The sequence below is a fragment of the Oncorhynchus mykiss genome, chromosome 8 (genome assembly GCF_057628025.1).
Source record: "Oncorhynchus mykiss isolate SJ-2025 chromosome 8, ASM5762802v1, whole genome shotgun sequence".
Classification (NCBI taxonomy): domain Eukaryota; kingdom Metazoa; phylum Chordata; class Actinopteri; order Salmoniformes; family Salmonidae; genus Oncorhynchus; species Oncorhynchus mykiss.
This window is the reverse complement of record NC_143029.1, coordinates 38048516-38071856: the sequence shown is the minus strand read 5'-3', so window position 1 is coordinate 38071856 and position 23341 is coordinate 38048516. Positions and strand designations below refer to the sequence as shown.

Below are 23341 nucleotides of genomic sequence, written 5' to 3'. Positions count from 1 at the left end.
TCAATAACCCGCCGTGTTACTCTGGGGAGCCCACTGAATGCCGCTCGTTCCTCACCCAGTGTGATATTGTGTTTTCTCTCCAGCCCAACACTTACTCCAGGAGCACTGCTCGTGTCGCCTACGTCATATCTCTCCTTACTGGACGGGCTCGTGAGTGGGGCACGGCAATCTGGGAGGCAAGGGCTGAGTGTACTAACCAGTATCAGGACTTTAAGGAGGAGATGATACGGGTTTTTGATCGATCTGTTTTTGGGGAGGAGGCTTCCAGGGCCCTGTCTTCCCTATGTCAAGGTAATCGATCCATAACAGACTACTCTATTGAGTTTCGCACTCTTGCTGCCTCCAGTGGCTGGAACGAGCCGGCTTTGCTCGCTCGTTTTCTGGAGGGTCTCCGCGCAGAGGTAAAGGATGAGATTCTCTCCCGGGAGGTTCCTTCCAGCGTGGATTCCTTGATTGAACTCGCTATTCGCATTGAGCGACGGGTTGATCTTCGTCACCGAGCTCGTGGAAAGGAGCTCGCGTTCTCCGTTGCCCCCCTCTCCGCATCACTACCATCTTCCTCTGCCGGCTCGGGTGCTGAGCCTATGCAGCTGGGAGGTATCCGCATCTCGACTAAGGAGAGGGAACGGAGAATCACCAACCGCCTCTGTCTCTATTGCGGTTCTGCTGGTCATTTTGTCACTACATGTCCAGTAAAAGCCAGAGCTCATCAGTAAGCGGAGGGCTACTGGTGAGCGCTACTACTCCTGTCTCTCCTTCAAGATCCTGCACTACCTTGTCGGTCCATCTACGCTGGACCGGTTCGTCAGCTTCCTGCAGTGCCTTAATAGACTCTGGGGCGGAGGGCTGTTTTATGGACGAGACCTGGGCTCGGGAACATGACATTCCTCTCAGACAGTTAAGGGAGTCCACGGCCTTGTTCGCCCTGGATGGTAGTCCTCTCCCCAGGATTCAGCGTGAGACGCTACCTTTAACCCTCACTGTTTCTGGTAATCATAGCGAAACCATTTCTTTTTTAATTTTTCGTTCACCTTTTTCTCCTGTTGTTTTGGGCCATCCCTGGCTAGTTTGTCATAATCCTTCCATTAATTGGTCTAGTAATTCTATCCTCTCCTGGAACGTCTCTTGTCATGTGAAATGTTTAATGTCTGCTATCCCTCCTGTTTCCTCTGTCTCTTCTTCACAGGAGGAGCCTGGTGATTTGACAGGGGTGCCGGAGGAATATCACGATCTGCGCACGGTGTTCAGTCGGTCCAGGGTCACCTCTCTTCCTCCACACCGGTCGTATGATTGTAGTATTGATCTCCTTCCGGGAACCACTCCCCCCCGGGGTAGACTATACTCTCTGTCGGCTCCCGAACGTAAGGCTCTCGAAGATTATTTGTCTGTAGCTCTTGCCGCCGGTACCATAGTCCCCTCCTCCTCTCCCGCCGGAGCGGGGTTTTTTTTTGTTAAGAAGAAGGACGGGTCCCTGCGCCCCTGCATAGATTATCGAGGGCTGAATGACATAACAGTGAATAATCGTTATCCGCTTCCTCTTATGTCTTCAGCCTTCGAGATCCTGCAGGGAGCCAGGTTTTTCACTAAGTTGGACCTTCGTAACGCTTACCATCTCGTGCGCATCAGGGAGGGGGACGAGTGGAAGACGGCGTTTAACACTCCGTTAGGGCACTTTGAATACCGGGTTCTTCCTTTCGGCCTCGCTAACGCTCCAGCTGTCTTTCAGGCATTAGTCAATGATGTCCTGAGAGACATGCTGAACATCTTTGTTTTCGTTTACCTTGACGATATCCTGATTTTTTCACCGTCACTCCAGATTCATGTTCAGCACGTTCGAAGTGTCCTCCAGCGCCTTTTAGAGAATTGTCTTTTTGTGAAGGCTGAGAAGTGCTCTTTTCATGCCTCCTCCGTCACATTTCTCGGTTCTGTTATTTCCGCTGAAGGCATTAAGATGGATCCCGCTAAGGTCCAAGCTGTCATTGATTGGCCCGTCCCTAAGTCACGCGTCGAGCTGCAGCGCTTTCTCGGCTTCGCGAACTTCTATCGTCGTTTCATCCGTAATTTCGGTCAGGTGGCAGCTCCTCTCACAGCCCTTACTTCTGTCAAGACGTGCTTTAAGTGGTCCGTTTCCGCCCAGGGAGCTTTTGATCTCCTCAAGAATCGTTTTACATCCGCACCTATCCTTGTTACACCTGACGTCACTAGACAGTTCGTTGTCGAGGTTGACGCGTCAGAGGTGGGCGTGGGAGCCATTCTTTCTCAGCGCTCCCTCTCTGACGACACGGTCCACACTTGCGCGTATTTTTCTCATCGCCTGTCGCCGTCGGAACGTAACTATGATGTGGGAAACCGCGAACTGCTCGCCATCCGCTTAGCCCTAGGCGAATGGCGACAGTGGTTGGAGGGGGCGACCGTTCCTTTTGTCGTTTGGACTGACCATAGGAACCTTGAGTACATCCGTTCTGCCAAACGACTTAATGCGCGTCAGGCGCGCTGGGCGCTGTTTTTCGCTCGTTTCGAGTTCGTGATTTCTTATCGTCCGGGCTCTAAGAACACCAAGCCTGATGCTTTATCTCGTCTCTTCAGTTCTTCAGTAGCCTCCACTGACCCCGAGGGGATTCTCCCTGAGGGGCGTGTTGTCGGGTTGACTGTCTGGGGAATTGAGAGGCAGGTAAAGCAAGCACTCACTCAAACTCCGTCGCCGCGCGCTTGTCCTAGGAACCTTCTTTTCGTTCCCGTTCCTACTCGTCTGGCCGTTCTTCAGTGGGCTCACTCTGCCAAGTTAGCCGGCCACCCTGGCGTTCGGGGTACGCTTGCTTCCATTCGCCAGCGTTTTTGGTGGCCCACCCGGGAGCATGACACGCGTCGCTTCGTGGCTGCTTGTTCGGTCTGCGCGCAGACTAAGTCCGGTAACTCCCCTCCTGCCGGCCGTCTCAGGCCGCTTCCCATTCCCTCTCGACCGTGGTCTCACATCGCCTTAGATTTTGTCACCGGACTGCCTTCGTCAGCGGGGAAGACTGTTATTCTTACGGTTGTCGACAGGTTCTCTAAGGCGGCTCATTTTATTCCCCTTGCTAAGCTTCCTTCTGCTAAAGAGACGGCACAAATCATCATCGAGAATGTTTTCAGAATTCATGGCCTTCCGTCAGACGTCGTTTCGGACAGAGGTCCGCAATTCACGTCTCAATTTTGGAGGGAGTTTTGCCGTTTGATTGGGGCTTCCGTCAGTCTCTCTTCCGGCTTTCACCCCCAGTCTAACGGTCAAGCAGAACGGGCCAATCAGACTATTGGTCGCATCTTACGCAGTCTTTCTTTTCGCAACCCTGCGTCTTGGTCAGAACAGCTCCCCTGGGCAGAATACGCCCACAACTCGCTTCCTTCGTCTGCGACCGGGCTATCTCCTTTTCAGAGTAGCCTCGGGTACCAGCCTCCGCTGTTCTCATCTCAGTTCGCCGAGTCCAGCGTCCCCTCCGCTCAGGCTTTTGTCCAACGTTGCGAGCGCACCTGGAAGAGGGTCAGGTCTGCACTTTGCCGTTATAGGGCGCAGACTGTGAGAGCTGCTAATAAGCGTAGAACTAAGAGTCCTAGATATTGTCGCGGTCAGAGAGTTTGGCTCTCCACTCAGAACCTTCCCCTTAAGACCGCTTCTCGCAAGTTGACCCCGCGGTTCATTGGTCCGTTCCGTATTTCTCAAATCATTAACCCTGTCGCAGTGCGACTTCTTCTGCCGCGATATCTTCGTCGCGTCCACCCGGTCTTCCATGTCTCCTGTGTCAAGCCCGTTCTTCGCGCCCCCGCTCGTCTTCCCCCCCCCCCCATCCTTGTCGAGGGCGCACCTATCTACAGGGTCCGTAGGATTTTGGACATGCGTCCTCGGGGCCGTGGTCATCAGTACCTAGTAGATTGGGAGGGGTACGGTCCTGAGGAGAGGAGTTGGGTTCCCTCTCGGGACGTGCTGGACCGTGCGCTGATCGATGATTTCCTCCGTTGCCGCCAGGTTTCCTCCTCGAGTGCGCCAGGAGGCGCTCGGTGAGTGGGGGGGTACTGTCATGTACTGTCATGTTGTGTCTTGTTTCTGTCCTTTCTCTTCACCCTGTCTCCCTCTGCTGGTCGTGTTAGGTTACCTTTTCTCCTCCTCTTTCCCCCAGCTGTTCCTTGTCTCCTCCTAACTACCTCGTCACCCCTTTTCCCACCTGTTCCCTTTTTCCCTCTGATTAGTCCTCTATATCTCTCTCTGTTTCTGCTCCTGTCTTTGTCGGATTCTTGTTTGTGTTTTTCATGCCTGAACCAGACTATCGTCATGTTTGCTGCAACCTTGTCCTGTCCTGTCGGAATCTGCCGGTCCATCTGAGCCTGCCTATGTTTGGTTATTAAAGAAGCTCTGTTTACGTTAATTCGCTTTTGGGTCCTCATTCACGCACCATAACACAACGACTCTCCCTGCCTGTCAGAGCCAGTTCCCATCACTCTGCCTACACGCTCACACACATACACACACACACATATGGGAATCAGATAGTCAAGGAAGACAGTGAAAAGAGAGCAAGATACAGAGAGACAGACTGAGCTGTGCAAGGACAACACTATCAACCTAATTCAATGGAACCTAGCAAACCCAGCTGAAATGCAAATGTGGCCTACTTGAAGCCTTATCTCTGAACAATCACATACAAATACCAGTGTTTTTAGCCAAGGCACAGTTCTATGCCACAACCCACTGAATCAGGAATATTCTGCTCTTTTTGTGAAACAGCGGTTGATCATGGTTATTGTGGTTCTGTTGTTCCAGAGTCATTGGAACCTTCAAGATGGTTCTACAGAAGGTGGCAGAGGAGGGCCAGCTAGAGGTGACAGACACACTCATCGACGACAACAACACCGCCATCAGGGTAATTCCCAACACTGGTTCCTGATCAGTTTAGATATCCATAGCCATAAGAATGAGAATCCTCCATACTGATCTATGGACATCATACAAGATATACTGAACACAGCCAAAAAGATAAGTATTTTATTGACCTCAGGTGAGTATTGATCCAACAGCCACATACAGTGTATTTGGAAAGTATTCAGACCCCTTCCCTTTTTCCACATTTTGTTACTTAATAGCCTTGTTCTAAAATTGATTAAATTATATTTTTTCCTCATCAATCTGCACATAATAACCCATAATGACAAAGCAAAAACACATTTTTAGAAATGTTTACAAATATAATTTTCTGACCCTTTGCTATCAGACCTGAAATTGAGCTCAGGTGCAAAAACTAAGCCATGAGGTCAAAGAAATTGTCCGTAGAGCTCAGAGACAGGATTGTGTCAAGGTACAGAACTGGGGAAGGGTAACAAAAAATGTCTGCAGCATTGAAGGTCCACAAGAACACATTGGCCTCCCATCATTCTTAAATACAAGAAGTTTGGAACCACCAAGACTCTTTCTAGAGCTGGCCGCCCGGCCAACACTGAGCAATCGAGGGAGAAGTGCCTTGGTCAGGGAGGAGACCAACAACCCGATGGTAATTTTGACAGAGCACAGAGAACCTCTGTGGAGCTGGGAGAACCTTCCAGAAGGACAACCATCTCTGCAGCATTCTGGCCTTTATGGTAGAGTGGCCAGGCTGAAGCCACTCCTCAGTAAAAGGGACATGACAGCCCGCTTGGAGTTTGCCAAAAGGCACCTAAAGGACTCGGGCCATGAGAAACAAGATTCTCTGGTCTGATGAAACCAAGATTGAACTCTTTGGACTGAATGCCAAGCGTCACGTCAGGAGGAAACCTTGCACCCTCCCTACGGTCAAGCACGATAGTGACAGCATCATGCTGTGAGGATGTTTTTCAGTGGCAGGGACTGGGAGTCAGGATCGAGGGAAAGATGAACAGAGCAAAGTACAGAAAGATCCTTGATGAAAACCTGCTGCAGAGCTCTCAGGACTTCAGACTGGGGCAAAGGTTCTTCGCCTTCCAATAAGCACACGGCCAAGCACACGGCCAAGACAACGCAGGAGTGGCTTCGGGACAAGTCTCTGAATGTCCTTGAGTGGCCCAACCAGAGCCCAGACTTGAACCCGATTGAACATCTCTGGAGAGACTGAAAATAGCACTGCAGCGACACTCCCCATCCAACCTGACAGAGCTGGCAAGTTTGTAGCGTCATACCCAAGAAGAATCAAGACTGTAATCGCTGCCAAAGGTGCTTCAACAAAGTACTGAGTAAATGGTTTGAGTGCATATGTACAGTGCCTTGCGAAAGTATTCGGCCCACTTGAACTTTGTGACATTTTTTTGCCACATTTCAGGCTTCAAACATAAAGATATAAAACTGTATTTTTTTGTGAAGAATCAACAACAAGTGGGACACAATCATGAAGTGGAACGACATTTATTGGATATTTCAAACTTTTTTAACAAATCAAAAACTGAAAAATTGGGCGTGCAAAATTATTCAGCCCCCTTACGTTAATACTTTGTAGCACCACCTTTTGCTGCGATTACAGCTGTAAGTCGCTTGGGGTATGTCTCTATCAGTTTTGCACATCGAGAGACTGACATTTTTTCCCATTCCTCTTTGCAAAACAGCTCGAGCTCAGTGAGGTTGGATGGAGAGCATTTGTGAACAGCAGTTTTCAGTTCTTTCCACAGATTCTCTATTGGATTCAGGTCTGGACTTTGACTTGGCCATTCTAACACCTGGATATGTTTATTTTTGAACCATTCCATTGTAGATTTTGCTTTATGTTTTGGATCATTGTCTTGTTGGAAGACAAATCTCCGTCCCAGTCTCAGGTCTTTTGCAGACTAATTCAGGTTTTCTTCCAGAATGGTCCTGTATTTGGCTCCATCCATCTTCCCATCAATTTTAACCATCTTCCCTGTCCCTGCTGAAGAAAAGCAGGCCCAAACCATGATGCTGCCACCACCATGTTTGACAGTGGGGATGGTGTGTTCAGCTGTGTTGCTTTTACGCCAAACATAACGTTTTGCATTGTTGCCAAAAAGTTCAATTTTGGTTTCATCTGACCAGAGCACCTTCTTCCACATGTTTGGTGTATCTCCCAGGTGGCTTGTGGCAAACTTTAAACAACACTTTTTATGGATATCTTTAAGAAATGGCTTTCTTCTTGCCACTCTTCCATAAAGGCCAGATTTGTGCAATATACGACTGATTGTTGTCCTATGGACAGAGTCTCCCACCTCAGCTGTAGATCTCTGCAGTTCATCCAGAGTGATCATGGGCCTCTTGGCTGCATCTCTGATCAGTCTTCTCCTTGTATGAGCTGAAAGTTTAGAGGGACGGCCAGGTCTTGGTAGATTTGCAGTGGTCTGATACTCCTTCCATTTCAATATTATCGCTTGCACAGTGCTCCTTGGGATGTTTAAAGCTTGGGAAATCTTTTTGTATCCAAATCCGGCTTTAAACTTCTTCACAACAGTATCTCGGACCTGCCTGGTGTGTTCCTTGTTCTTCATGATGCTCTCTGCGCTTTTAACGGACCTCTGAGACTATCACAGTGCAGGTGCATTTATACGGAGACTTGATTACACACAGGTGGATTGTATTTATCATCATTAGTCATTTAGGTCAACATGGGATCATTCAGAGATCCTCACTGAACTTCTGGAGAGAGTTTGCTGCACTGAAAGTAAAGGGGCTGAATAATTTTGCACGCCCAATTTTTCAGTTTTTGATTTGTTAAAAAAGTTTGAAATATCCAATAAATGTCTATCCACTTCCAGATTGTGTCCCACTTGTTGTTGATTCTTCACAAAAAAATACAGTTTTATATCTTTATGTTTGAAGCCTGAAATGTGGCAAAAGGTCGCAAAGTTCAAGGGGGCCGAATACTTTCGCAAGGCACTGTAATTGTGATATTTCAGTTTTTTATTTTTAATACATTTTCTAAACTTTCTAAATACCTGTTTTTTGCCTCATCATTATGGGATATTGTGTGTAGATTGATGAGGGGAAAAAAAACATTTAATACATTTTAGAATAAGGCTGTAACGTAACAAAATTTGGAAAAAGTCAAGGGGTTTGAATACTTTCCGAATGCACTGTATAAAGAAAGAAACAGTATGTGAGAGAATGAAAAAGAGAAAGTGTGAGATAATGGGAGCAAGGGATGGAGAGATCAAGAGAGATATAGAGAGGAGGACAGAGAAAGAGAGAGAGACCGTGTGAGAGCTTATCCCGGCACCAATAGCTAACAATAGCTAACACTGATGTTGGGACCTTGACAAACTTAACAGGGAATGAGTGATAACCATGAAAACACGCAGGACTGATGGCTATAGTTATGTTCAATAAGTATTTTATTTTTCTGTCTTTATCTAGCTCTAGTTGTGATAATTTACCTAGCCTCCCTGGCTAGCTAACATTTAGGTAATCAATCCTCTGATGACATAGCTGTCACGTTCTGACCTCAGTTCTTTTGTTATGTCTTTGTTTTAGTATGGTCAGGGTGTGAGTTGGGTGGGTTGTCTATGTTAGTTTTTCTATGATTTGCTATTTCTGTGTTTGGCCTGGTATGGTTCTCAATCAGAGGCAGCTGTCAATCGTTGTCCTTGATTGAGAACTATACTTAGGTAGCCTGTTTTCTATTGTGTTTCGTGGGTGATCATTTTCTGTTGTGTGTGTCATCACTAGACAGGACTGTTTCGTTTGTTCGTTCTTCCTAGTTGTTATTTTGTTTAGTGTTCAGTTTTGATTATATTAAAAATCACGAACACTTACCATGCTGCACCTTGGTCCTCACCTTCTTCCACCGACGACGGCGGTTACAATAGCGATGTTGAAGACGATAAACATCTGATTACGTGTTTGTTTACTTGCACAAGCGGCATTTGAAGTTGCATGTGGTCGTATCCACTGCTAGTAAACAAAGCTGGTATCTGCAACTTTTCATGACGCAGCTAGGAAATGGCTCCATAGAGATGATGTCACACACAAGTCAGAATGGCCTTGGGCATGCTCACACACACACAGCTCTCATTCCCTCTGCACACCTCTCTGTCCCTGACGAGGGAGAGTAGATGAACACAGCCGGCCCAGAGTCTCACCTGTGTTTTAACTGAATAGAAGTGTTTTTATTTACCACGTCCTGCTGAAAGATGCGGGGATACCATGGTAACGCCTCTAACTTCACTGGCTCTGCAGTCACAGGGCAGAGATAGGGAGTGAGAGAGAGAGAGAGAGAGAGAGAGAGGGGAGAAAGAGGGAAAGAGAGAAAAGGAGAGAAAAAGAGAGCGAGAGAAATGTAACAAATTGCTTGGGTTGTAATAAAGATCAGTTGACTGTCCAGGGAGGTGTATTAGTCCCCAGAAGACAGGAAAGAAAAATTGCTCTGTCTCTGCATCTTCCTGTTCAGATCAATCTAAGCACTTACTGTCAAACCAAATGTGTCTTTGTGCCGCAAGTGACCACAACTGTCTCTGTCAACCAATATTGAGCTTTACAACAATTGTTTTACAGAAATTGTAGGCAGATTCTGTCTCACAAATTTACAGTTGTCACACTTTTTTTCCCCCCATATTCACTTGTCAAGAAAGCCGGAAGTCAATTTTAGTTTAATTTCAACCAAGAATGGATTCTTTGTTCCAGTTTAATTAAAGATGTCATTATGAACATTTTGAGTCTCTTTAATTACAGATGTCCCCTATGGGGACAGTTTGGAGATGTGTTACCCACCCTGTCGTGAAGCAATGGCTAGGGGAGAGTTGGGTTGAGTTACCCCTAGTGTGTTTCCCTCTCTCTCGCCCATTGACTTACATACCAGCAGAGAGGGTAACTAATCCTGGATGCCCCAATCCTGAGGCTGTCACACCCTGGTCGAAGTATTTTGTGTTTATCTTTATTTATTTGGTCAGGCCAGGGTGTGGCATGGGTTTTTGTAGGTGGTATGTATGGCGATTGTAGCTAGTGGGGTGTTCTAGCTAAGTCTATGGCTGTCTGAAGTGGTTCTCAATCAGAGGCAGGTGTTTATCGTTGTCTCTGATTGGGAACCATATTTAGGCAGCCATATTCTTTGAGTTTGTCGTGGGTGATTGTCCTTAGTGTCCTGATGTCATTGTTCTGTGTTAGGATACACAAGTATAGGCTGTTTCGGTTTTCGTTAAGTTTATTGTTTTGGTAGTGTTTGTGTTTAGTGTGTTTCTTCATTAAACATGGATTGCAATAGACACGCCGCATTTTGGTCCGACTCTCCTTCACACCTAGAAAACCGAGACAGATCTGTCTCGGTTTTCTAGGTGTGAAGGAGAGTCGGACCAAAATGCGGCGTGTCTATTGCAATCCATGTTTAATGAAGAAACACACTAAACACAAACACTACCAAAACAATAAACTTAACGAAAACCGAAACAGCCTATACTTGTGTATCCTAACACAGAACAATGACACTAAGGACAATCACCCACGACAAACTCAAAGAATATGGCTGCCTAAATATGGTTCCCAATCAGAGACAACGATAAACACCTGCCTCTGATTGAGAACCACTTCAGACAGCCATAGACTTAGCTAGAACACCCCACTAGCTACAATCCCCATACATACCACCTACAAAAACCCATGCCATACCCTGGCCTGACCAAATAAATAAAGATAAACACAAAATACTTCGACCAGGGTGTGACAGAGGCATACATGTCACGTAACAAAACAAGAAAAGATTAGAGCAACGGACCTTGGCTACCTCTTTCAATGGCACTTTTATATTACCATTTAATTTAAGCAATATGAAATTGATTATGAATGATTTGTGGAGCATCTATGTATTGCTAATGATGACCTTGTGAATGCTCTTTGAAGCCTTTATTAGTTGTTGTTAATTTACTGTCTGACCATAGTGTGTTTCTAGTTTGTTTTGCCTAATTCATTGGTTGACGCTTCCATTCCAGGCCAGTGTTACCCTATACATCAAGTACACGACGATGGATGGGACTGTGGGGGTTTGGAGTGACGGAGAATTCCTGGACATCCCGGGTGACCCGGAGGGAACGTTCCAGTTTGAGACGGACAGTCTGCTCTCCGGACACAGCCAGGGGTCAGGAGTGTCACAGGGGAGATCCATCCATGGAATTCCCACTTTTAGGAAGTGAGTCGACAACTCCATTAGTATAGCTGAAACATCATCAGCATCATTATAAATGTGCGTGCATCAACACCATCGTTAAAACAATGTCATTAACAAAAAAACAATATCAAAGCAGACATCATTATTGTCAGCATAATCATTAAATACACCATTACGCTCAAAATACACCATATAGAAAATACATATCTTCATCATCATCATTAATAACAACTAAAGTAAAGACATCACCGTAATCATCATCTACTGTACACACCATGCATTTGAACAGACCTTACTACTCCTGTAGCTGGCACCATAGTCTACAAGTTTGTATGGAGTGAATGTGTTACAGCAGTATGTGCCAGCCTCCAGGCAGTGCTTTCTGCGGATGACTATTAGGCCCTGTCTAGACTTGACAGTACATGCAGCTTTAGTATTCTGATCATAGAGTTTTGATCATGGAATCCGGAACGTGTCATGCGTCTACACCTACATTTAAATTTGTCTACCATGTCCACAGTGTGTCCGGATTTCCTTTTCCTGTGTTATATTCAAATGCCAGTATGCATTCTACAAACGGTGGAATAGGCTTAATACGATCATAACACAACAGCAACTGTTGGCAGTTGCTAACTGCTGTTGCTAACTAGACAGATAACCTCTGTAACTAGCCAGCAAGCTAGCAAGCAACGCTAAAAGCATAGCATACTTGTTAGCAGAACTCTAGCCAAATCCCCCAAAATGTCTCACACGTTATGAACATATTTCCTCCAACTTTATAATGAAAAGGTGCGTCCCGGTCCCAGAACAACAGTTTTTTGGACTTGTGAGAGAAGTGTTGATGACTTCGCCCACTGTATGGGCTTTCGGTAGCCCGATTGCATCCAGACTGAGGAGAAATCCACACACAATGCATCCCTGACCACCTGTGATCAGCCAGATCTGAACACAATCAGACCACTTTTGTGCGTCTAGACCCGTCCTTTCAATGCGATCTTCGTATTCTGATAGCATAAATCGCATGTAGGTGTCAAGTGTAGACCCGACCTTAGCCTTCTCTCTCTGTGTGGTGTTGTGTTTTCTGCTGAATAATGTGTGGGCTAATAATGCGTAGGTGATATTGATTTCACATTGACCAGTCTGCCTGGCTCGGCTAAGACCCTTAATCCATCGTGATAATGTTGTGAATGTGTGCGTGTGTGTGTGTGTTTGTGTGCATGCGTGATCGCCTGTGTGTGTATCTCTGTACATGCGTGTGTGTGTGTGTGTGTGTGTGGCCATACATCAGCCACTTATTTGGATGTATTAACATGAGTCTTTCATATAATAGACTGGTTATAATGGGAGTCAACTGGGCATTACAATGAAATGGGGCTCTGGCCATGAATCTTCATCAAATATCTATTGAACTGAAAATAACTCTAATCTCAGAGAGTTTAGATGTACTGATTTAGTGGGTTCTATTTACTGGAAATAGTTTTTATAGTGTGTCCCCATAGTCAAATCAAATCCAATTGTATCTGTCACATGTGCCGAAAACAACAGGTGTAGATCTTACTGTGAAACGCTTACTAATGCCATTAACCAACAACGCAGTTCAAGAAATACGGTTAAGAAAATATGTACCAAATAAACTAAAGTGGAAATAACTGTACACACTGTATGTGTCCTGTAAGGAAGACACAGACTAAGGAGGAACTGTATTATTACACACACACACACAGTCTAGAAACACAGACACAGACTCAGTTTCCACTGTGCTGTCCACAGGTACAGTATACACACACCAGTCCTTGATACTAGACGAGGGCACCTGTCATCCCCTAATCACTGCGGTAACAAAGAGCAAGACCTGTCAGTCGTACAGGACAGTAACTCATGGAAAAACACAGAGGGGACAGGGGACACTACAGTACTGGGGGAACAATGATGACCTCATGGAAGCACTGATGATGTCAGCGGGCATTGATGCCATTGGATTAACCTGTTGGTGCTCCTTGGAGGGAGGACTGTGCTCCCATGCTCCTGTCAGGCAGGCAATACCGGTGCATCAAGGCTCAGACAAACAGACTCCTAAACAGCTTCTATCCCCTGGCTATAAGACTGTTAAATGGCTAATAACTACTTTTCCCCCTCACACCTACACTGCAGGTTCAAATTATTATTAATTTGATTTGATTTATTACTACCACTACGCTGCTGTTCATTGATTATTGATTGCAATTACTATTAGTATATTACCATAAGTATTAATATATTCCTGCTACCAGTCACTCTTCAGCCGTGTTTACTTGTATATCTGCCTACACTGACACTCTTGCACACACACACACACTAACCCGCTCACACTAACACACTAAAACACTCCCACTAACACCCACACACTTACACACACTCACACTAACACAGACACACACTAACACACACATACACTAACACTAACACTCACACTCATATACATACACTAACACACTCACATTAACATTCGCAATAACACACTCACACAAACACACTCACACTAACACCCACACACTAACACCCTCACACTAACACACACACAATAAAACACTCACACCCACACATTAATACCCTCACACTAACACACACACTTACTGTACATACACACTAGATACTTTTGTACCTGTTTCCTCCAGCATCTTCACAAGGTCCTTTGCTGTTGTTCTGGGATTGATTTGCACTTTTCGCACCAAAGTACGTTCATCTCTAGGAGACAGAACGCGTTTCCTTCCTGAGCGATATGACGGCTGCGTGGTCCCATGGTGTTTATAATTGCATACTATTGTTTGTACAGATGAACGTGGTACCTTCAGGTGTATGGAAATACATCCACAGGTACACCTCTAATTGACTCAAATGATGTCAATTAGCCTATCAGAAGCTGACATCATTTAGTGTATGTAAACTTCTGACCCACTGGAATTGTGATACAATGAATTATAAGTGAAATGATCTGTCTGTAAACAATTGTTGGAAAAATGACTTGTGTCATGCACAAAGTAGATGTCCTAACCGACTTGCCAAAACTATAGCTTGTTGACAAGAAATTTGTGGAGTGGTTGAAATACGTGTTTTAATGACTTCAACCTAAGTGTATGTAAACTTCCGACATCAACTGTAGCTTCTACTCTTATTTCTTATTTCTCCTGTTTTTTAAATTTGTATTTGTATTTTCTTTAGTTGATATTGAATACTGTCCTGTTGGGTAGGGCTTGCAAGTTAAGTATTTCACTGTACTTGTGCATGTGATAAGTCAAACTTGAATGTGAACTTATGATTTGACATTGTGTGATGACATTTCACCATAATGAAACAGTAGGTAATTCCATACCGGCCATACATATAAAGCAATGTCACAACAGAAGGTGCTTTCTATTTAATGTACAATAATCAGGATCATATTGTGATTATGCTGAGGGCTAAATGTCGACGGTGAGAGGTAGTAGAATCTGGTGTGTGGGATATTTATTACAGTTTTTTACAATCGCTAGGATCTCCTAACCAACTTTCAGCTTGGCACAGCAGTTAATTTCACATCCAAAATGCACTAAAACTACCAAAACCCTTTATACATGTCTCAAATCAACTCATTCTTCCATAACACTAGCAAAGGTTGTCACCCAACAAGCAAACAATGACCTAAACAACACGAACAACAGGTTTTCTTTTGTAAAATGTCTTTACAAAACAAGAATGACATCTCTCTACTATTTAGAATTTACTGCAGTGTATATTACAGGATGAATCAGAAATGATGCAATATATTTAAATATGTTTTATATCATTTTTTGGCATTGAATGATTGCAAAATACAAGAATTTGTATATACACCATCTACCGATACAGATACACTGGCAATGTTAGTCAATGTTAGTCAACCCTGCATTTGGCCACAGATTCACATCACATTCTGTAACGTTCTGGGTGTAGTGGGTGAGAAGTCAGGCGCAGGAAGCAGAGAGTTCAGGGTAGTGCTAATTTAATGCACAAAACGGCGAACATAAGCCAACCCCATGAAAACACAGGGCGTATAACAAAACAAACATGGGGACTTAAACTGTCCAGCAAAACCCACGAAATGGGAAACACGTAACCCACAGACGTGCACACAAGTTACACAAAACAGAAGGTCACAATAATTAATCCCGCACAAAGAACCAGGCGGGCCAGCTGACTAATAAAGCCTCACTAATTATACCCAACTCAAAACAGGTGTACTCAATAAACACATAAGGAGGGGGAGGAAAGAATCAGTGGCAGCTAGTAGGCCGGCGACGACGACCGCCGAGCGCCACCCGAACGGGAAGGGGAGCCACCTTCGGTCGGAGTCGTGACACATTCACATCACATCTTATGTCATCTTGGGCAATACACATAGGAAAGAATATTTTGGCATGCCTGCTCCATCCCTGGCAATCTTCTGCAGATATGTCCAGGCATCCAGCATTCATTGTGTCCAGGAGGGACAACCTTCCACCTCCATGAGGAAAATAATTCCTCTATGGGGTTGAGGAATGGAGAGTAAGGTGGGAGGAAAAGTGACACTATCCTGGCAAACCACTCTGTGACTGCACGGGAGCGGTGAAATGCCACATTGTCCCATACAATTTCAAACGTTGGCTGATTTCGCCTCTCTGCAACCCTTTCCTCACCTGACACAACCCTTCCATAGAGGTCATCCAGGAATGAAATGAGACGCTCGGCCCAATTAGCGGTTTGTGTAAAAGCAATCCATCAGAGGATATTGCTGCACACATTGTGATGTTGGCACCCCTCTGGCCCAGGACATCCACTGTGGCTCTTTTCCAAATCACATTCCTTCCTCGCCGCTGTGTTTTGGCCAGGTTGAAACAAGCCTCATCCACAAAGATGAATATGTTGGGTGTTTGCCTGGCTTCAATCTCCATGACTCTCTAAAATAAATTTACAAGGCAACATAAGAGTTAGGCTATTACGGTAGTTTACATTATACCTTAAAACATGCCATTGTGTGCCTCTGCCCTGTTTGGTGTTGTTCAAAACCAGTTCTGTATTTTATAGTCACCTTACCTGGACATATTGATTCCTGAGTTGCTTGACTCATTCAGAGTTCCTCTCAAAGCGGACAGTGTAAAATTGCTCCATCCTGACTTGATGTTGTTTCAGGACTCTAGAAATAGTTGTTACTGTATGCTTACATTGTGAATATTTCCTAATGTGATGTTGTCTGCCAACAATCTTTGTGAGTTTTATGCCATTGTTTCTGATGACCATATCAACTATTGCAGTTTCCTTCATAGCAGTGAAATTCCTACCTGTTCCGCCTGTGGGAGGTAACCGTTGGGTTCTAAGCAGAAATACAAAAACAATTACACACAAGTGGGTTTGGAGGCTTTGCTCAATTTGCTTCTGTAATGTGCAGTTCAGTCAGATGCCCATGCAGAATGCACATCTTACCTGCTGTTTTGCAGGAAATTTCTCACAATAGATGCCCCTGTTGAGCGCTACAGATTTGGCTGCACTCTCAGACTGTTATGGCGTGTACTGGAGTCAGGTGCAGTAGAGCAGAGTATAGTTAACAGGTGCACATGCATGTTCCGTTCCAAAACGAGAGCACTACAATAATCAAACGCGCTCAAAACACGGAACATAAATAAAAGTCAAGTGCATAAATCAAACACCACATAACATTAAACAATTACACACAAATACATGATGGGAAACAGAGGGTTAAATCCAAGTAGATTGATTGGGGAAATGAAAACCAGGTGTGTATGGAACAAAACAAGACAAATGGACATATGAAAAATGGAGCGGTGATGGCTGGAAAGCCGGTGACGTCGATCGCCGAACAAGGAGAGGAGCCGAGGAGAGGAGCCGACAAGGAGAGGAGCTGACAGTACCCCCCCCCCCCCCCCGACGCACGGCGCGCAGACACTGGCCTCGGGGACGACCCGGAGCACGAGGCACAGGGCGATCCGGCCGACAACGGTGAAACTCCCGCAGCAGTTCAGGATCCAGAACATCTGCAACCGGAACCCAGCACCTCTTCTCCGGCCCGTACCCCTCCTACTCCACGAGGTACTGAAGGCTGACGCCTCGAATCCAGGATGGAACGAACAACGTACGCCGGGGCCCCCTCGATGTCCAAAGGAGGCGGAGGCACCTCCCGCACCTCAGATTCCTGGAGCGGACCAGCCACCACCGGCATGAGGAGAGACATATGAAACGAGGGGTTAATACGATAATCAGATGGAAGCTGTAATCTGTAACATACCTTGTTCACCCTCCTCAGGACTTTAAATAGTCCCACAAACCGCGGACCCAGCTTTCGGCAGGGCAGGCGGAGGAGCTGGTTACGGGCCGAGAGCCAGACACGGTCCCCCAGTGCGAACACCGGGGTCTCACTGCGGTGACGGTCTGCACTGGTTTTCTGGCGACGCGTGGCTTGCTGGAGATGGACACTTATTCTGGGAACCTGGTCTGTAGGATAGGGTAAACACAAAACGGGTAAAGAACATGGCCCACCTTGCCTGACGAAGATTCAGTCTCCTCGCTGCCCGGATGTACTCCAGGTTGCGGTGGTCAGTCCAGATGAGAAAAGTGTGTTTAGCCCCCTCAAGCGAATGTCTCCATGCCTTCCACGCTTTAACCACAGCCAACAACTCCCAGTCCCTCAGCTGGGCTGAGCTTCGCTGAGAAGAAAGCACAGGGGCGGAGTTTCGGTGGCGTACCCGAGCGCTGTGAGAGCATGGCTTCTATTGCAGCCTCAGACGTGTCCACCTCCACTATGAATGCCAAAGAGGGATCCGGACGGGCCAGCACGGGAGCCGAAGTAAACAGAGCTCTTAGCTGCCCAAAAGCCCTGTCCGCCTCAGCCGACCACTGCAACCGTACAGGACCCCCCTTCAGCAGTGAGGTAATGGGCGCAGCAACCTGGCCATAACCCCGGATAAATCTCCGGTAGTAATTGGCAAACCCTAAAAATCGCTGCACCTCCTTTACCGTGGTGGGAGTCGGCCAATTACGCACGGCTGCAATGTGGTCACTCTCCATCTCCACCCCTGATGTGGAAATGCGATACCCTAGGAAGGAGACAGCCTGCTGAAAGAACAGGTATTTCTCAGCCTTGACATACAGGTCATGCTCCAACAGTTGTCCAAGTACCTTGCACACCAAGGACACATGCTCGGCGCGGGTAGTGAAGTATATCAGAATGTCATCGATATACACCACTACACCCTGCCCGTGCAGGTCCCTGAGAATCTCGTCTACAAAGGATTGGAAAAACCGATGGAGCATTCATCAACCAGCATTGATCAACGAGGTACTCATAATGCCCTGTGGTGGTACTGAACGCTGTCTTCCACTCGTCTCCCTCCCGGATACACACCAGGTTAAACGCACTCCTGAGATCCAGTTTCGTGAAGAAGCGCGCCCAATTCATTGACTCAATTGCCGTGGCGATAAGAGGTAGCGGGTAACTGTACCACACCGTGATTTGATCAAGACCTCTATAGTCAATGCACGGGCGTAAATCTCCATCCTTCTTCTTCACAAAAAAATAAACTTGAGGAGGCGGGTGAAGTAGAGGGCCAAATGTACCCCTGACGCAGGGATTCAGAGACATATGTATCCATAGCCACCGTCTCCGCTTGTGACAGGGGATACACGTGACTCCTGGGAAGCGCAGTGTCTGCCAGGAGATTTATCGCACAATCTCCCCATCGATGAGGTGGTAATTGAGTCGCCTTTTTTTTTATACAGAAGACGAGAGCCAAATGTGCACGGTGAGGACCTGGTCTGGACTTTCCACCGTGGTAGCACCAATGGCAACCCCTACACACCTCCCTGAGCACTCTCACGACCACCCCATGAGAGCCCTCTGTTGCCAGGAAATAGTGGGGTTATGCAGAGCCAACCAGTGAAGGCCTAGTACCACAGGAAACACAGGAGAGTCAATGAGGAAGAGGCTGATTCTCTCCTCATGATCCCCCTGCATAACCATGGCCAAGGAGATAGTGGCCTCCCTGATTAGTCCGGACCCTAATGGTCGACTATTTAGAGCGTATACCGGGAAGGGTCTAACTATAGGAAAAATGGAGACCCCTAACCTAATGGCTAATGCTCTGTCGATAAAATTCGATGAGCGCCTTATGCTGGGAATGTGGGGAAAACGCAGGGAAACAAACAGGCACAAACAGTTGATCAGCAGAGGACTCTGTATGAGTGTGGTGCAAACTCACCTGGGGTGACGCCAGAGTGCCCTGCCTGTTGCCTCAACTCCCAGAGGATCCAACACGGCACCAACTGGCAGTGTGTCCTCTGCGGCCACAGATGGTGCACGTGATGGCCCCTCTTCCAGTCTCCCTATGAGCAGCCCCTCCTAACCTCATGGGCACCGGAGCAGGGGTGCTGGAAGATGAACCGACAGAGCCCCCTCTCGACGTCTGCGGGTGACCAGCAGGTTATCCAACCGGATGGACAAATCCACCAGTTGGTCAAAGGAAATGGTGGCATCCCTGCAGGCCAGCTCACGTCGGACGTCCTCTCGTAGGCTGCATCGACAGTGGGCGATGAGGGCCCTGTCGTTCCAGCCTGCTCCGGCTGCTAAGGTCCGTAATTCCACTGCGAAGTCCTGTGCGCTCCTCGTCCCCAGCCTCAAATGGAAGAGCCTTTCCCCCACCGCTCTACCTTCGGGTGGATGGTCGAAGACGGCCCGGAAGCGACAGGTGAACTCCTCGAAGTTTGCCCACTCCAGCGCTGTTCCCGTGAGGCAGGAGACAAGGGCGGCCACTCTCGCCCTTCCCGATGTAGCTGGGTGCACAGTGGCCAGGTAGAGGTCCAGTTGTAACAAGAATCCCTGGCACTGTGCTGCCGTTCCATCATACTCCCTGGGAAGGGAGATACGCATCCCACTGGAATTCTCTCCAGATGGGATGGGTGGAGACAGCCCCGGTTGTGCTGGTCGAGGCACTTCCTGTCTCTCCCAGCGGTCCATGGTCTGGACAACGCGATCCATCATGGCACCAAGATGATGTAACATGGCCGAATGTTCCTGGACGCACTCCTTGACTCCGCTAACCGGGGTACCTGCTCCTGCTGACTCCATTAGAGGTATGTCTTTCTGTTATGGCGTGTACTGGAGGCGAAGTCAGGTGCAGGATAGCAGAGTATAGTTAACAGGCGCACATTTATTTTACGTTCCAAAACGAGAGCACTACAATAATCTAACGCGCTCAAAACACGGAACATAAATAAAAGTCAAGTGCATAAATGAAACCGCATAACATGAAACAATTACACACAAATACATGATGGGAAACAGAGGGTTAAATACAAGTAGATTGATTGGGGAAATGAAAACCAGGTGTGTATGGAACAAGACAAGACAAATGGACATATGAAAAATGGAGCGGCGATGGCTAGAAAGCCGGTGACGTCGATCGCCGAACGAACACGGAGAGGAGCCGACTTCGGCGGAAGTCGTGACACAGACCAGCTCATTGATAGACCATGATTTATTACATGATCAATTATAGTAGCCCTAATCGCATCTGAGACTACAGCTCTTGATCGTCCTCTCAGTCTTCTTCTACCACGCATATGTACTCCTCTCCCTCTCCCATTTGGTATAAACAGCGGACAAGAGAGATGAAGCAGTGTGTGCTGTGGTCTTCAGGTCTGAGCTGCCACGATAGAGTGATTGAAGAGAAAGTGGTTTCTCTTTTCTCACACACACACACACGCACACACACACACACACACACACACACACACACACACACACACACACACACACACACACACACACACACACATACACACACACTACCCCATCTCACCAGTTATAGGCTTTACCCCTTTCTCTGGGAGTCCAGAATGATTTATTGCTGACCTCTTAATGCATTTTATATCATCTCCACCCGGCCATAGCCAGCTTGTTTTGCAGGGGTTTTTCTATTCATATAAATCACCTCCCACTTGTCTTGTTATACTGCCAGTAAAGCACATCCACTAAATATGGAACACACACTCAGTTAGTTGTGATGAATGGGTTGGCATTGGGAGCAACCTACGTTTTTGACACTGTGGCCACAACAAGTGTTGGAAGACCTACAGTGGTTTCTCCTTTAAAAGTTGCGAGCTTGCACCCCGGGACCTGGAGGTACCCAGCGCCACGGCTTCATTGCTCCAGACCACCACAAGGGGGAGTTAGAGCACTCGTTATGCATTTGGGTCCCAAGGTTTTTATATGATCAATCATATCGAGTGGTTTCAATGACAAATTTTAACGCGAGCCACCCTTGCCTTTGTGGCGTTCTTAAACAATGATGGCTGACAAAATATTACGGTGGAACCAGATGTAAGTTGTTATAACGTCATAACGAGTAAAGCAAAAAATGTACAATTGAGAGAAATATGTTAGTTAATGTAGAGACAAACGTTTTTGCATATTTTTTTTGTCATACAGTTAATTTACGAAAATCGCTATTTAGCAAGTTATTATCCAGCTAGTTAGTGTTAGGAGAATTCATTTGTAATTCGTGTTGTTTAATGTTATAGGGACTCCTGAGAAAACCAGCAAACCAGGCTTGTTGTCTTGTGAAACAGTGGGTGTAAAGAATCTAGCTAGCTATAGCATTTACTGCAAATTGAAAGTACAATTGTGTAAGCTTGCCTTGAAATGCAGCTGAAGTAACGTAGCTAGCTAACTATGTACTTGCTTATAGTATAGTGGAGGATAAAAATAACTGTATGCCTATGGATGTGTAGCTAGCTACAGTATGTAGCAGTATGTAGCCGTATGTAGCCGATCTAAAACGTTAGGTTCTGAACTAATATCCTGGCTAAATTCCCAATCTGGCCCTCAAACCATCACGGTCACCTAATAATCCCCAGTTTACAATTGGCTCATTCATCCCCCTCCTCTCCCCTGTAACTATTCCCCAGGTCGTTGCTGCCAATGAGAACGTGTTCTCAGTCAATTTACCTGGTAAAACAGATAAATAAAAATACCAATCTATGAACCTCAGCTATCATAGTTGTTATATCAACTTCAAGTCTGAATGGCATTAATGAAGCCTTTGGATAGAGTAGAATATAATAACTTCATTGTGCCAAGGATGCAAGTCCTACCACGCATGAGATTCCCACATTGTTGCCTGTACATTGAATATATTCACTGATCATGTACTCTTCCTTGGCAAATGAAGGTGTGGTTCAGGTATGAATCTCTGAGACATTATTTTTCAGTCATACCAAACTCCATTGTTTGAATGATGCTGTGTATATGTGTATGCATTACAATTATACACTTCAACAGTGTTTACCGTTCTTGTGACATCAATGATTACACATTGTTACTATGCAATAGACTAGAAACATTATTGATCTGTAATTCACATATACAGAAGAAAATAAACTATGCATATCTAACTCCCTTCATCTGCATTAATCTGAGGACACAGGATAGTATTTCAATGAGATACTTAATTTCAACCAGTGGAGAATGTGAAATCCTTTATTGAAAGAAGTTCATTATCCAGGTGTTATAAATAGGTAAATGCATTATAATTATGAGAATTGTAATATTATAAATACTTCAATGCGCATATGTTGTGCATTATAAAACGAGGAAGAAAGACAAGGTGGGGAGAGAGGTGTAGAAGACAGAAAGGGAATGAGGTAAGAACAGCGGCAGACAGTATTTAATTCATCAATTACAGTGCTACCCTAATATTCTCTCAGTTCATCACAATTGCGGTGTCTCCTAACCAGCCTTGGGCCTCCAGTTGGCCCGAAGGTTATCCTAAGAGCGGCTGAGGTGGCGATGACAGGACTGGCTTCCTATCTCACATCAAAACATACCTGCAGACGAGAGAGCATGATTTAGCCTTGTTTTTTAAAATTATAATACGGTCAGTCATCTTAAATCAGGAGGTGAAATGCAAAACTGACCTTGGATCATTAACTCTGGGACTACTACATCTCTGTCTGTATTGCATCTCTTTAATAATACCTCCTGTTGACCCGACCAAGTCACATCATGCTTAGCCCTCTGTGTCTGCCAGTTCAGATGCGGGAAGGGTTCACCAAAATAATTGGTATAACCCAGAGGATTTAGGGAGATGTGGGAGAGGGATGAAGTGAAGAAGAGAGACTGCGTGTGTGGTCTCACCTGGTGTCCACACTAAGTGGCTACAGAGTACTTTATGCTGAAAAACACTTGAGGACAAACAATAGAAGATAATGTCAATAGAAGATACTGAATG

At 46.0% G+C, this 23341-nt stretch overlaps 1 protein-coding gene across 6 annotated transcripts in view; it reads left to right on the top strand.

Annotated features, from left to right (window-relative positions):
- The window catches only part of LOC110530908 (otoferlin), a 165143-nt gene that overhangs the window by 63936 nt on the left and 77866 nt on the right, over positions 1–23341 (top strand). For all 6 annotated transcript variants that reach the window (XM_090243387.1, XM_090243390.1, XM_036985434.2 and 3 more), the window contains exons 4-5: positions 4790–4889; positions 10894–11090. In XM_090243387.1, coding sequence (XP_090099513.1) covers positions 4790–4889; positions 10894–11090 — 297 coding nt within the window. The remainder of the gene's footprint in view (positions 1–4789; positions 4890–10893; positions 11091–23341) is intronic.